Consider the following 12,891-nt stretch of genomic DNA (forward strand, 5'->3'; position numbering starts at 1 on the left):
GGAGAGCAGGGAACGCAGCAGGTCACGCGTGAGGTGTACTGACCGCAGCCTGGGACAGGAGCGTGTGCCAGCACGGGCATCCATTGGCACTTTGGGCGTGCTCCAGCCAGCGCTGACGGACCATCATAGGCATCAAACCACCTCACCCGATTTTCATGTACGTTTAAAATAAAGAAAACCACAGATTCCCAATGTACCGAAGGACCAAGAACCACTGCCAAGGACTCGGCCCTCTCGTTAAAAAAGATTTATTAAGTACTCCTTGTGGCACCAGCCCAACGGGCCATTGCCTCCCAAAAAACCAGCAGGCTGCCGTTAAGCAGTTAAGGATGCAGGAACTGGCGAGACGGTTAGTGCTTCTCCACACAGAACAAACCAGAGCAAAATCCACTGGCTGTTAGGACGTCGCTCTGAAGCGCAGCGAGGTTAGGAAGCAGAAAGGTGACCACAGGCCTTTGTCTCTTAAACCTGCTAGGGGCACACGGGCTGTGCAAAATACAGCCCATCGACCCAATGCTATTCACGACCACCCCACCCCAGAGGCTGCAGGCATTCAGTAGTTAAGGCTTATAAAGTGCTTTGAAGAAAATCAGCCCTATCCAAGCACAAGCAGTAGTATTAGGGTGTCATGTATACACACCGCAGCTGCAATAATACAGAGCAGGGTGAGCAGTGGCTGTCAGGTGCATGCTCGGAGGGCAGTGATGGAAGACGGAGGGCGGGGAGATGTATCTCATACATGCACCTCTGTCATAACAGCACAGGGCAGCTGTACACTGATGATGTCGTAAACACATGCCTGGCATGAAAGAATAGAGGAGCGGGCGTGCAGTGACAGTGTGTTATCCACACACACCAAGGGTACAAGGCGGGGCTGGCCTGGCACACCCATGCGCCTCGGCTGCAATAGCAGGAGGGGTGCAGCGATGGCGTGAGCTACTCACACCGCAGGGGCGCTGACACAGGAGAGGGTTGTGTCCATAAAGCTCCAGCTTAGTAATACGGGACGGGGTGTGCTGTGATTGGGCTGGGTATTCTACACCCACCTGAGGGTCAGCTGCACTGAAGTGAGTCTGCAGGTGCGACGTCAGCCCTGCATGCGAGTTGGGAGGCAGGGACGCAGAGTGCTGAAAAACCACCACCCAAGCGATTGGACCCTACCTCCATTGAAATCAACAGCAAAGCTCCCATTGACTTAGGGGTGCAGAATTGCACCCACAATGAACAAATCAACAGCCCGTGGTGCACTGGATGAGGGTGCAGACTCCCTCAGAGGCTTCCAGGTGCACGTCCTGAGCTACAGACTCTTCTCCCTAACGCCTGTCAATACTGATGAACCTCCTTGACCCACGTCCTGCAGAAAGCGTCGGATCCGCACGTTGCCAGGTGCGCCACCACCGTAGCTGCTGAATGCGCTGGCTGCAAACCGACTAGGTTCTACAGTCAGTTGTTCCTCTGCCCCGTACATGGCACCTCCCTCCCCCGCGCCCCCTCCCCCCCCCCACATTAGCACCTTTATGAAAGAGTCACTTTAACCCTGAAGTCGAGACGTTTCAGAGTCGGGTGATTTACAGCTTCATAATCACACCGCTTAGAATGCTCATCGGCCAATCAAATTGTTCCCTTGATCCAATTGGTCACAACAACGTCCTTTTTACAATAAAAGAAGCCCAGGCTTCAGGAATTAATCACTGTCCCGAGGGCAGAACGAGTCCTTTGGCCCCCTGGGAGTGAGAATATTAGTCCATCGTTTTCGTGTTCTGTCCCTCTTTTCTTTGTTTCTCAATGCAGACGGGAGAGAGAGCATGCCCATGCGGTGTAAGATCTGCCTCTTCGGCTGGCAACGCCCAGCCCTCCTGCTCTCCCTACATCACCATAAGCAATGAGGTCCTGGAATGGATCTGGCCCCGTGCGGCCCCTTTTAGGAAGGTTATTTGTTGCAAGAGAATTCAGAGCTAGCTGTACAGCTCTTCGTGCCGACAGCTTTTCTGCTGCTGTTGTCTCGGAAGCGTAAGAAGTGCCGCACCAAATAGACCAATGGTCCCTCTAGCCCAGTGTCCGACCTCCCACAGCGGTCAGTAAGCCTGAGCACATCCATCTACCTGCGCATGCATCTCTCCACTCGCGTGTCGGGGCGCACGTTCCTGGCGGGGGCTTGCCCCCTCAGGCTGTACAGGACGGCACTCCTGCGCAGCGATCGAATCCTCGATCGCAGAGCGGGGCATCCCTCTCCAACCCTCTCTTTTCCTTTTTCTAAGAATTCTTTATTTTTGTTTTCTCCCGTGATTTTTGTTTTCTAAAGTTCCCTGTGTGGGATGAAAAAAAAACCCCACACAAACAAAAGCTCCCGCCCAAGCTCTTCACCCAACAGATGGCAAAGACCCCGGGACGGTCTAAGGCAACTGGGCTGCTCCATGGATGCAGTGTTCCGAGACACCCCATTTCATTTGACATCAGTGAGCGGGAGGGCTAACGAACCCTCCCCCTGTTACTGACCGGAGGGGAGGAGGGAAGGGAGCATTGAGCATTTACAATATGTAGAATGCGAGTTCATTATAAACATGGGGAAATAATCAAACCAGACCCCACCTCTCTGCGGCTGGCTTGTAGTGCCGCGATACAGCTCTCTTCACGCTAGAGGGGGCTCCGGGGACATTCTGGCCTGGAATGGAGCCACCACTAGGATATGAAGAGAATGTCTCGGGCTTAGACCCGAGCCAGCAGTTTACACAGATATTTTCCTAGGATCAGAGAAGACAGGGGTGGAAGAGCCCCCTGAGGTGTCCCCATCAAAGCGGGGCTGGGAATCAAACCGGAACTGCGGTGGAAGCTCTGTTTAGTGCTATGGCCCCCCATCAGGGCTGATCCCACTGGATTCGATGGGAAGAGGGGGGGTTTCTGTGGAATTCGGTGGATCAGCCCAAAGCTGGCACAGTGAATGGTGTGCAGCTGACCAGGACAGGAGAGGGGACAGGGACGGGGAAGGCTGGCCACGGCTCCACAGAGCAGCATTAACAGGGGTGGGGTGAAGGGTCTGAGCCTGGCTGGGGAACGCAGCGAGCGGAGTTGCAATGGTCGGGACTGTGACAAAGCCTGTCTCCGCTCACCTCCCTGACACCAGGAGGCTGAATCAGAAAGACTCCTGCTGACTTCAACGGGCTTCAGATCAGGAGGGACCCGACCAGAGAGGGCCCAGCTGGCACTGGCCAACCGTGCCCACCTCGAAGTCCACCCTGCCCAGAAGACAATGGCCTGTCCCCATCTCCCCTTTCCCTGCCGCTTTTGTGAGAGGGAGAAGGGCAAAGAGAGGCAGGAAAGCGGAAGCAGCAGCAGCAGGAGGGCAGGCGGCAGCGGCGGGAGTAGGAGAGCGGTCAACAGACTCCGGGGTGTCTCTCTACCCGAGGGGAAAGGAAAGGGGACATGGCAATCCGCAGCGGGGGGACGGACTCGGGGTCGGGCAGGGCTGGCCAGCCTCACCCGGAGTGGAGGGACAAGACCACGTTGACACAGGCGAGCTGCTTGCCTTCGTGGCTCAGGGTAGCCTGGACACGGTAGTCGCCGTTGGTCAGCCAGGAGGGCAACTCTAAGGCGGGCAAGTAGAAATCAGTGGGTGGCAGGGAGTAGGCACCCTGAGGAGGGAAAAGAAAGAGTTAGCGCACGGCAGCTCCTACCTCAGCCCACCATGACCCTTGGGATGAGCCGGCTTTCTCTGCCCCCGGATACAGGCCCAGTGAGGAGTGACCACACCAGGCGTTCAGATTCTACCCCCATCCGCTCCCACCCCTGCACCTCTCGTGCAATCTCTATCATTATCAAGATGAACAAACTAAAGAGGATTCGAATCTCCGTAATTCCTGATCACGACATTACTTCCCCTCTGGCACCCTTTGCTGCCCACCCTTCCCCAGGGGAACCCTGCAGCACGCCACCCACTGATTTCCAGATCGGCCTCTCCGCGGCTCAGCCACCTGCCTGGTGCAGAGACTTTAGCACCTGGAGGTTTCTGTCTGTATTTCCATGTGTTCCTGGGCCCCGTTTCCAGTGTCTGGTCTAGCTCAGTACAACTAGCTACAGCAGTGTCTGGAAGGTGACTTTCTCCACCCCAGCTTCACCACTGCAGGCAAGTTACTCCCGGTCCCGCTCAGGGGCGAATCCAGCGGCCCTTGGGACTGCATTTCCCAGCCACATTTCAAGCAACCAGCAGGTGACGGCGGCGATCAAAGTGAGCGGACACCCCATCAAACCAGTCTGGACCCGGAATTTGCCAGCCCGATTCTCCACTGCTGGGCATCGCCGTGCACCTTGTGTGCAAAGCAGGTGCTTCAGATTGGGTCAGATGGGCCCAGCTCATTCAGGACCGTCTCCGTCAGTGACACAGGCTGCAAGGCAGTGGAGAATCCAGCCAGCCCACACGCTGCCATCTAACTACCCCTTCTCTCGCCTGCCTGGGTTTCTAGTCTCTTTCCTCCACGTGGTCGCAAAGCCCCTTCCCCAGCGCGCCAACAGCTGACTGACAAGGCCAGAGGGGAGGAGGGCTGTGGGCTGGGCAGGGGTCCTGGCCTTGGGGATTGTGATCACCCTGCCACATAGTGACATGGGGCTCCCAGCTGGGTCTTGGCTGGATGGGAGGGAGGAGGTCCTGGCCAGGAACAAGCAGCGGACTGCTGGCTTAGCGCTTACCTGTTTGAAGGGGCAGTGACAGGGGATGCCATAGCTGAGCAGGGGCTCAGGGCACGGTGTTCCAGGCGGGATGGCCATGTCTAGTATGTTGCATAGGCCATCGTACGTGCAGCTCCCGATCTGGTCAATGCAGGGGATCTCTATCCACAACTCAGCTATTTTCTTCTCCATCCGTAACACCGCCTGGAACAAAGGGCGGCACACACAGTCAGATACCAGAGAATCCCAACTGGTACAACAGCAAGAGTCCTGCAGCACCTTAAAGACTAACAAATTTATTTGGGCATAAGTTTTCCTGGGCAGAAACCCACTTCGTCAGATGCAACTGGTGCAGTGTTCCCTCCACACTTCTCCCCCTCCAGGAAGCTTTCCTCTGTAAACACCATCCGCCAGCTTTCCTGTCCAATCAGCCCCTTTCTTGTCTGGTTTCTCTTGTTGGTCTTAGATTGTAAGCTCTTCCAGGCAGGGAATGCCCCTTCCTAAACTGAAGGCACTGGTGTTTCTCCAGACTGACACCTGCGTAACCAAGATCAGAAACCAGCCCTCTGCCTGCTAAGTGCTTAGGGCACAATGCAAGAGATTTTTAGGAAGAATAACACCTGGTCCAGCCATCACCGGGCTGCAGGTTTCCTATTTAGAACAGCTCAATGGAAACCCAGCTTCTTCTTTAATTCTGTTCCCAAAAAAACACCTCAATTATAAACCCTTTAGGGCAAGCAATGCCCTTTCCTGTCTCTCTGTTCAGCATCTAACACAGCGGGACCTCGACCTAGGCAACTTCCAAGCATTGCCACAAACACAGACGTGAACTAACAGCGACGGGAACAGCAATGAAGGTTGCAAAGTCTTGCCCAGGGTAGAATCTGGCCCGCTCTGATTCTTTTTGCACGAGCAGCAGCGTGAACTAGAGCCACGCACCACTAAATAAAAGAGAGGGAACAGAAACGTAGTGTCCTGGTCAGCAGTTCCCTGTCCGCCTTGCTCAGCGTTTGTTACTGTGGTAGCTGTCTGGCTGTGGGACAGGAGGCACTAGGGCAGCAGGGGTGAAAGCTGTCTAGTTCCTCTGTAACTTCTGTTATTGCAGCTGTGTCCTTGGGTCAGCCCCTTTCTTCAACTCCCCCGGCACAGCCCGTGGATCACAGCAGCCATCCGTCTGCCAGGACGGGGCTGCAGCAGCGCCAGACCCTGCGTCTTTGTCCTAGTTGGCTATGCCAGGCCAGCAGGGACTTCGCCCAGGAGCAAAGGGCAGGGGAGAATCAGGCCTGCTATCACTCGCTGTTCACACTCCTGGGGAAAACATCCCCCCAGTAGCACTGGTTCTGCGGGGCCGGGCTGCCTGCAGCAGAGAGCAGACCGGAGAATCCTGCCCCTGCAGATCAGGGCGCGAGGCAGAGCCGGTGTAACTGCCCTGATCCAGCTGAGCCGTCAGTCAGCCACACTGATTCCAAGGAAGGGCAGAGCAGGGTTCATAGTGTAACTGATGGGCAGGGAGCATTGCTGCTAGGCCGGCCTCGCCTGGCAGCGTCTTCTTCCCTCCCCCAGCCACCCACGCCATCACAAGACCCAGCTCACACAGCTGGGGAGCTCGGTGAACCAGAGACACCACCACAGCCGCCCCTTCCTTCCGTTTTCAGCAAGGCGTGGGAACAGCAACGCCATGTTTGCAGCCTGAGCAGCCGTCACTAAACTCCAAAAGCCCAAACCCTCTGCCCCCGGCACCCAGGCCCAGTGCACACCTCGGGTCCCAGGAGGGCGTGTGGGTTCAGGAGGGCTCCAGGCCCCCGCGGCAGCGGATGGTGCGCGCCTGCGGATTAGTTTTAAGGAGGCGATTATGTTAATTATCAACGTCTCCACAGCCAGGAGCCCAGACTGGCGTTTTGGGGCGGGTAATAGGTCTGTTCCCCAGGGCCGGTGTTCAGGGGAGGGGGTCTCACCTGCCTCGCCGCACCCCCTGGAGTCCTATCCCTCTCTCTTCCTCTTCGTTCATTTCATCTTCCGCTTCCCCTCCTCTTGACTTTAATCGGACTCCCGCACGCAGGGTCCCCCATCTCTCTGCCCCCGAACACCCCCTTCTCACTGCTTCCACGTTCCCTCCACCCTCTCTCTCCCTCCCCCCGTGTCTCTTCATTCCCTTCTTTCTCTGACCGCCCCTTTGTGGCTTTAGCTCTGTGAAATCATTCCCCACCCGGGCGAGGAAAGATCAAGGAAACGGCTCCCTGGCCCCAACTTCTCCGGAAGACAGCCTCTCTCCAGCCGTCTTCTAGCCTCTCCCATGGAAGCGGCCTTATTCTCAAAGGTGCTGCGGGCTCAACAGCTCCCACCGGTCTCACTGGGATCCGTGGGTGCCCAGGATTTGCCAATCAGGCCACGTCAGTTTCGGTCTTACACTGTAGGTGCTTCTCAGACTTGGCCGCGTTCCCTCAGAGGCAAGGCTGAGACTCACTCATCACCCCAGCCTAACACAGACACCAGCAGGTTGCTCAAGGGAGCCGGAGGTGGAAGCGGCTTGGATCTTCTCCAGATCCACTCCACACAGGCCCTGGGCGCTGAGAGGGGGTGGGAAGTCACACGGGCGTGTTTAACTCAAGCCTCATCCACACGCACACAAAAAAGGGCTGCTTTAACTTTCCCGAAGGGAAGGGGAACAGCTATTGTGGTATAAGCACCTTTCTGCCCATATAACGGCATCCGTCCTGGGGCTTGCACTGACCTATTTCAGTGAAAAGTCGCTGCTCAACAGACACACTGTGCACAGACCAGGCCAGCCTGAGGCCCCCCCAACAGCAAATATTTGTATTCATAAGAAACAAGAGTTTTTTAAAACTCTGCTCGCTGGAAACTGAACGCAGGGTCTGGGGCCGTGGGGTCAGAAACACGCCGCAGGTCTAGCAAGACTCGTGTATTCACAACTGTTGGGCATTGCAGAGAACTGAAAAGCTGCTGGGGCTAGGTATGGTGGTGGCTTTTGGCACGTTCTTTCCCAACGCACCACAGCAGGCGAATGGGAAGAGCCTATGTCTGAAGAGGCCTCTCGGCCTGGCTTGCCTTTTTCACCTACCTTCAGAGGCGAGGAGAGGTCAGCTTCACTGGAAACAGCCACACTGACTTTCAGGTCCCCTGGAATGCTGATCGGGTCCGGTTCTACGGACAGGCTCTTAATCACCAAGGGATCGGTCCCATTGCCACAATTCTTCCACGAGAAGCCACCAACCTACAGGATTCAGCGAAGGAAAGGGTTAAACAGACTCTGCATTAAGCTGGGCCTGCTGGCCTGGGAGCTAGAATGCCAAGGAGACCCAGTTCTCAGACCCAGCCTCGTGCTGGGACACCACAGGAGGGAAGGTGCTCCAGCGGGCTCGTGGGAGGCTCGGAAGGAAAGACGGAGTGCGACGATCCCTCAGAATCCCATTGTGGGGGTGGGGGCAGAGAACTCCATCCATTTCACACACACACACGCGCGTTCTTACCGATGACATTAAAAACCAGAGGAAAACGAGCATTCAAAATGTGCAATCAAATGCTGGAGAAACAGTAACACTGCACCAACATTTCAGGAAGAGATTTTTAAAGGTGCCAAGGGATTTAGGAACACAGAACAGGGCAATTACTGAGTAGTCCATCCCCGGTCATCCAGGCCCAGCTTCTGGCAGTCAGAGGGTTCGGGCCATGGGTCGCTTAGCATTTCCATGGAACATCCTGTGCCACTTACTCAGAGTGCTCCAGTCTGAGTCACGCACCGCACGGTTACATCTAAAGCACGTTTCCCCAGCCACATCCCAGGCGCATGTCCCCGGGCAGGGACAAAAGCCCAGTTCAAGTCTGAAGTTTTAATCATTTCAGCCTTTGAGTTAGTTTGAGTGCAAAGAAGTGTCTAGCTCAGGTAATGGGACGCTTGCCACTTGAATGCCCCTTTTCACTGCCACAGCGGTGTAAAGCGGCGTCGCTGTAAATGAGAATCAGGCCCTAATCAATGTTTGCTTTCTACTGGATGCTCTTGTATAATGGCTGGGCACACACTGAAACCCCATTCTGTGCTCACATGGCCCAGAACCCTACTGGGCGTGCTCCAGACAGTGACAGCTTTTACTCCGGCTGTACTTGGCTTTGCTCACGCCCTGACACAGTGTCGGTTTGGAAACCCCATGGGGAGATGAAGGGCTCCTCCTTTTCCGCCGAGACGTCCGGCGGCCCTAGCCGTTTGGCACAAGCCAGTAGCAAAACGTCCATTGCACTAGCCTGGCTTCATCTTACCAGTGCCCAGCACCAGCCAACTCCCTTTCCAAGGTCCACATCCTTTCCCAGCTAGCACCTCCAGCTTGCAAGTGGCCTCTGGTTGCTTGCTGCAAGCAGATCTGTGTGTCAGGTAAAGCAAGCGCCAGGCTCAGGGATGGGTTACGGGACACAGAGCCTTTCACCTCCACGGCACCCCAGCTCAAAGGCTGGCGATGGCGATGGCTCAAGAAACGGGAGCAGGCACTGGAGCCATGTTCTGCTGTGCCTCCGGTTTGAATCCGGAGCAAGGCATTCAGCCTGAAAGTGGTTAACCCAGATCCTTCCCTGCACCCAGGTCACTTTGCACCACGCTGGCAGCAGAGTGGCTCGAGCGCTAGCGCAGCCAGTCTCAGAGGTTCACCTCGATGTAAGGGATCTTCCTGAGGGTATGAAACCAGCGTAGCAGCATTTACACCATCGCTCCACCCGACAGCCTCCCTTCCCAAGTCGCACGCCTCAGCTGCAGGGAAGCTGCGGGCCATGTGTCAATGTCCGTTCTGCCGCCTCTGTGCAACGTGTTACATGCCTGTCTGCTTAACCTTGGGTTTTTGGCTGGGAGATCGCTCACACCCACACACCTGTCTCCAGAATATTCTGACTTTTGCTGGGGAGGCGGTTGCTGCAAAAGCAGAACTGATATTCAACAGAACAAAACGGGAACCGAATGTTCGGGCAGGCGCCAGAGAAGGCAGTTTCTGAGCCCCTGCTCTGTGCTGGCTCTCTTGAGCTGTTACTGGACAGATTCAATAACACTGCAATCTATTTCATGCCTGAGTTTCTGTCCGCGGCAAGGAGGACTGCAGGAGGCAGGTAAGGAACGGGACAACCATTCGGAAGAGCTCAGGCTGCACAATGACCCATCTGAAGCAGGTGTGGCTGAGGGATCTTGGTCCAGCTCCTGCCAGACAAGCATCCATGTCACCAAAGCAGCATTGCTGGGACCCCTTCTGGCTACGGACACGGGCAGGGCCAGCTCACAGAAGGGCAAAACCTGCAGGGTCTGACTCCCCCACCTGGCGCCATCATTTATACCCATGCAAGAGGAGCTGGGCAAACTGCCAAATCAGGACGCCAGCGATTCACGCCTGCGTGGCACAGCTGTGAACAACTCCACAAGGTGCAGGGCCACAGGGAATTGGAGATCATTGTTAGCCACTCCGGGATACAGGCAGGCAAGCAGGGCGCTATGCCCATAGGAATTCAGGCCAGCATTCACCACTGCCCTCCTTGGGACAGAAGTGGGCATATGGCCCATGCTACCAAGGGTGGGGGGGATATGCAGTCCCAGTCTCCATACTAAGAGTCCGGGCTCCTCCACCTGCGCACACACATTCATCTGGATACAAGACAGCCCCACTGCCACGTGACTCTCCGGGCAGGGCAATGGCTATGTCTCCGCCTGGCGTGGGGCTCTGCCAAGCCACCGACCTTCAGCCTCTGCCTTCCTCCCCACCACAGGGCAGCCACACAGATTACCCTAACTCAGCCTAACCCTCGTTCCTGTTACAAGCCTCCCTGGGAAATAAGCCATTTCCCCCACTGTAAGAAAATAACCCAGCGCTTAGCAAGGGCTTGTCGTTAAAGCCAGGCTTGACTTTTTGGTCCAACGGTTTTGTTCATGTTATAACCCCCCGCAAAAAAAAAAAAAAAAAAAAAAATTTTTTTAAAACCACGTCAAAGGTGGAGATCCAGGGGAAAGGGGTGGAAATGATGGCAAGGTCCCCACCGACCCCGCTGGCCGTTCTTCTGGGCCGGTGAAACCCGTTGGGAGGCTGAGATCGGCTCCTCGTCCGGCTGCAAAAAAGGGGGAACATTTCTGGAGATCTGGACAAAATCCTGGCCGGGCAGGAGAACCATTTCCCACCCGGCTCAGCCCCTCTGCCGGCTGCCCTGGGGCTGGCTCCCAACACAGGCTCTCTCTGTCCACGCGGGCCGGGCCAGGCAGGACAGGAGCAGGTCCCAACAGGTCCTTGGCACTGGGGGTTAGTGCGGCTGGCCGCAGAAACCTGCCCCTTCCCCATCAGACAGCCCCGGGGGGGGGGGACGGACCCTTACCTGGCTCAGCATCCTGCGCTGGGGCCGCTCCAGCACGAAGGGCTGCCACCGCTGGCCGCCCCGCACAGCTGGACACAGCTGCAGAGCGCACAGGGCCAGAGCCAGGGCCTGCATCGCTCCCTCGGCTCCGGGACCGGCGGCTGGAGAATCCCACGGGCGGCTCCGGCTCGGCGGGGACTGCGGCTGTGGGTGCGCGCTGCACCCGGCTGGCTCGCCCTTCCCCGGCGCTGCCCTCTCCCCGCCGGTGCTCGGCCGCTTTCCTCTTCCTCTTTCGGCTGAGCTGGTGCCGGGGCGGGGAGCTGGGCGGGGGAAGCCATCCCCGCTCCGCCCGGGGCCGGGAGGCGTTCTTCCCCCTGCCCTCTGCCGGCACAGCCGCTGCCTTCGTCTGCCTCGCCTCCCAGCAGATCCCGGGTGGGTCCCCCCCCCTCATTTCTAGCAGCCCCCCCGCCGTCCTGCAGACAGAGAACCAAAAGCCAGGCTCTGGCCCCAACCGCTCTGCAAGCTGAGAACAGAGCACAGGCCCCAGGGTGACCCCATGTCCTGATTTTATAGGGACAGTCCCGATATTCGGGGGTTCTCTTACATAGGCGCCTGTTACCCCCACCCCAGCCGGTCCCGATTTTTTACCTGGTCACAGCGGACAGGGAAACAGCGGCACAATGCTGGCCCTGATCTCCGCTGGTTCCGCAAGGGCCGGCCCTGCAGCCACCGGCTGACACAGGACCGTGGTTCTCAGCCAGGGTTACACCTGCCCCTGGGGGTAGGCAGAGATCTCCCAAGGGGTACCTCAGCTCATGGAGGTATCTGCCTCATTTTACAGCAGGCAACATAAAAAGCACTAGCAAAGTCAGAACAAACTAAGATTTCTTACAGACCGCGGCTTGTTTATACTGCTCTGTGTACTCTGCATTGAAATGTAAGTGCACTGTTCATATTCCAGTCGATTTATTTTATAATGATATGGTAAAAATGAGAAAGGAAGCAATTTTTCAGTCATAGTGTGCTGTGGCACTTTTGAATTTTTATGTCTGATTCTGTAAGCAAGTAGTGAATGAAACGATGATGTAGGAAGGAGAGGTTTAGATTTATTAGGATCATGGGAACATTTTGGGGAAAGGGGGAGTCTATGCAGTAAGGATGGACTCCACCTAAACCAAAATGGAACCAGATTGCTGGCACGTAAAATTAAAAAGATCATAGAGCAGTTTTTAAACTAAGGGGTGGGGAAAAGCCGACAGGTGTGGAGAAGCATGTGGTTTGAACAGAGACATCCCTTCTGGGAGGATCTGTTAATGGAGATTCTCTTTAGCCTCTATATCTATATGTAGTAAGGAGGAGAGGATGGAAGAGGATAAAATATGGGTAGGATCTGATGAGAAAGAGTCAAATGAAAAAGAGCCCAACTCAATTACATCACAGAATGGCAGACAGCTAAAAAAGTGACAATTTTTTAAGTGTTTACAGACAAATGTTAGAAGTCTAAATACTAAGATGGGTGAACTTGAGTGTCTCATATTAAATGAAGATATTGATGTAATAGCCATCACAGAAACTCAGTGGATGGAGGATAATCAACGGGACACGGTAATGCCAGGATACAAAATATATCAGAAGGGACAGAATAGGTCACACTGGTGGGGGAGTGGCACTATATGTGAAAGAAAGCGTAGAGTCAAATGAAATAAAAATCTTAAATGAACCAAACTGCCATAGAATCTCTATGGATAGTAATTCCATGCTTGAATAAGAAGAATATAGCAGTAGGGATATACTACCGACCACCTGACCAGGATGGCGATAGTGACTGTGAAATGCTCAGGGAGATTAGAGAAGCTATAAAAATAAAAAAAAACTCAATAACAATGGGGGATTTCAACTATCCCC

The 12,891-nt window shown here is 55.4% G+C and overlaps 1 protein-coding gene across 1 annotated transcript; it reads right to left on the reverse strand.

The window, feature by feature from the left end:
- Positions 1-232: 232 nt before the first annotated feature.
- On the reverse strand, positions 233-11,292 carry GM2A (ganglioside GM2 activator). The gene is made up of 4 exons (XM_067566612.1): positions 11,008-11,292; positions 7,739-7,891; positions 4,681-4,863; positions 233-3,629 (listed from the first exon to the last, which is right to left on the reverse strand). The coding sequence occupies exons 1-4, from the start codon at positions 11,119-11,121 to the stop codon at positions 3,474-3,476; spliced, it is 606 nt and encodes a 201-aa protein (XP_067422713.1). The 5' UTR covers positions 11,122-11,292; the 3' UTR covers positions 233-3,473.
- Positions 11,293-12,891: the final 1,599 nt, after the last annotated feature.

The sequence above is a fragment of the Emydura macquarii genome, unplaced genomic scaffold, assembly GCF_026122565.2.
Source record: "Emydura macquarii macquarii isolate MOO-44397 ecotype Brisbane River unplaced genomic scaffold, CSIRO-AGI_Emac_v2 contig_2768, whole genome shotgun sequence".
In the NCBI taxonomy this organism is placed as follows: Eukaryota; Metazoa; Chordata; order Testudines; family Chelidae; genus Emydura; species Emydura macquarii.

Excerpts from the sequence above, each read along its gene's own strand:
- GM2A (XM_067566612.1), bottom strand. The coding sequence starts at position 11,121 with ATGCAGGCCCTGGCTCTGGCCCTGTGCGCTCTGCAGCTGTGTCCAGCT. Across the intron at positions 7,892-11,007 it reads AGCGCAGGATGCTGAGCCAG|GTTGGTGGCTTCTCGTGGAA; the intron begins GTAAGGGTCCGT and ends TGAATCCTGTAG. Across the intron at positions 3,630-4,680 it reads GTCACTGCCCCTTCAAACAG|GGTGCCTACTCCCTGCCACC; the intron begins GTAAGCGCTAAG and ends TTCCCTCCTCAG.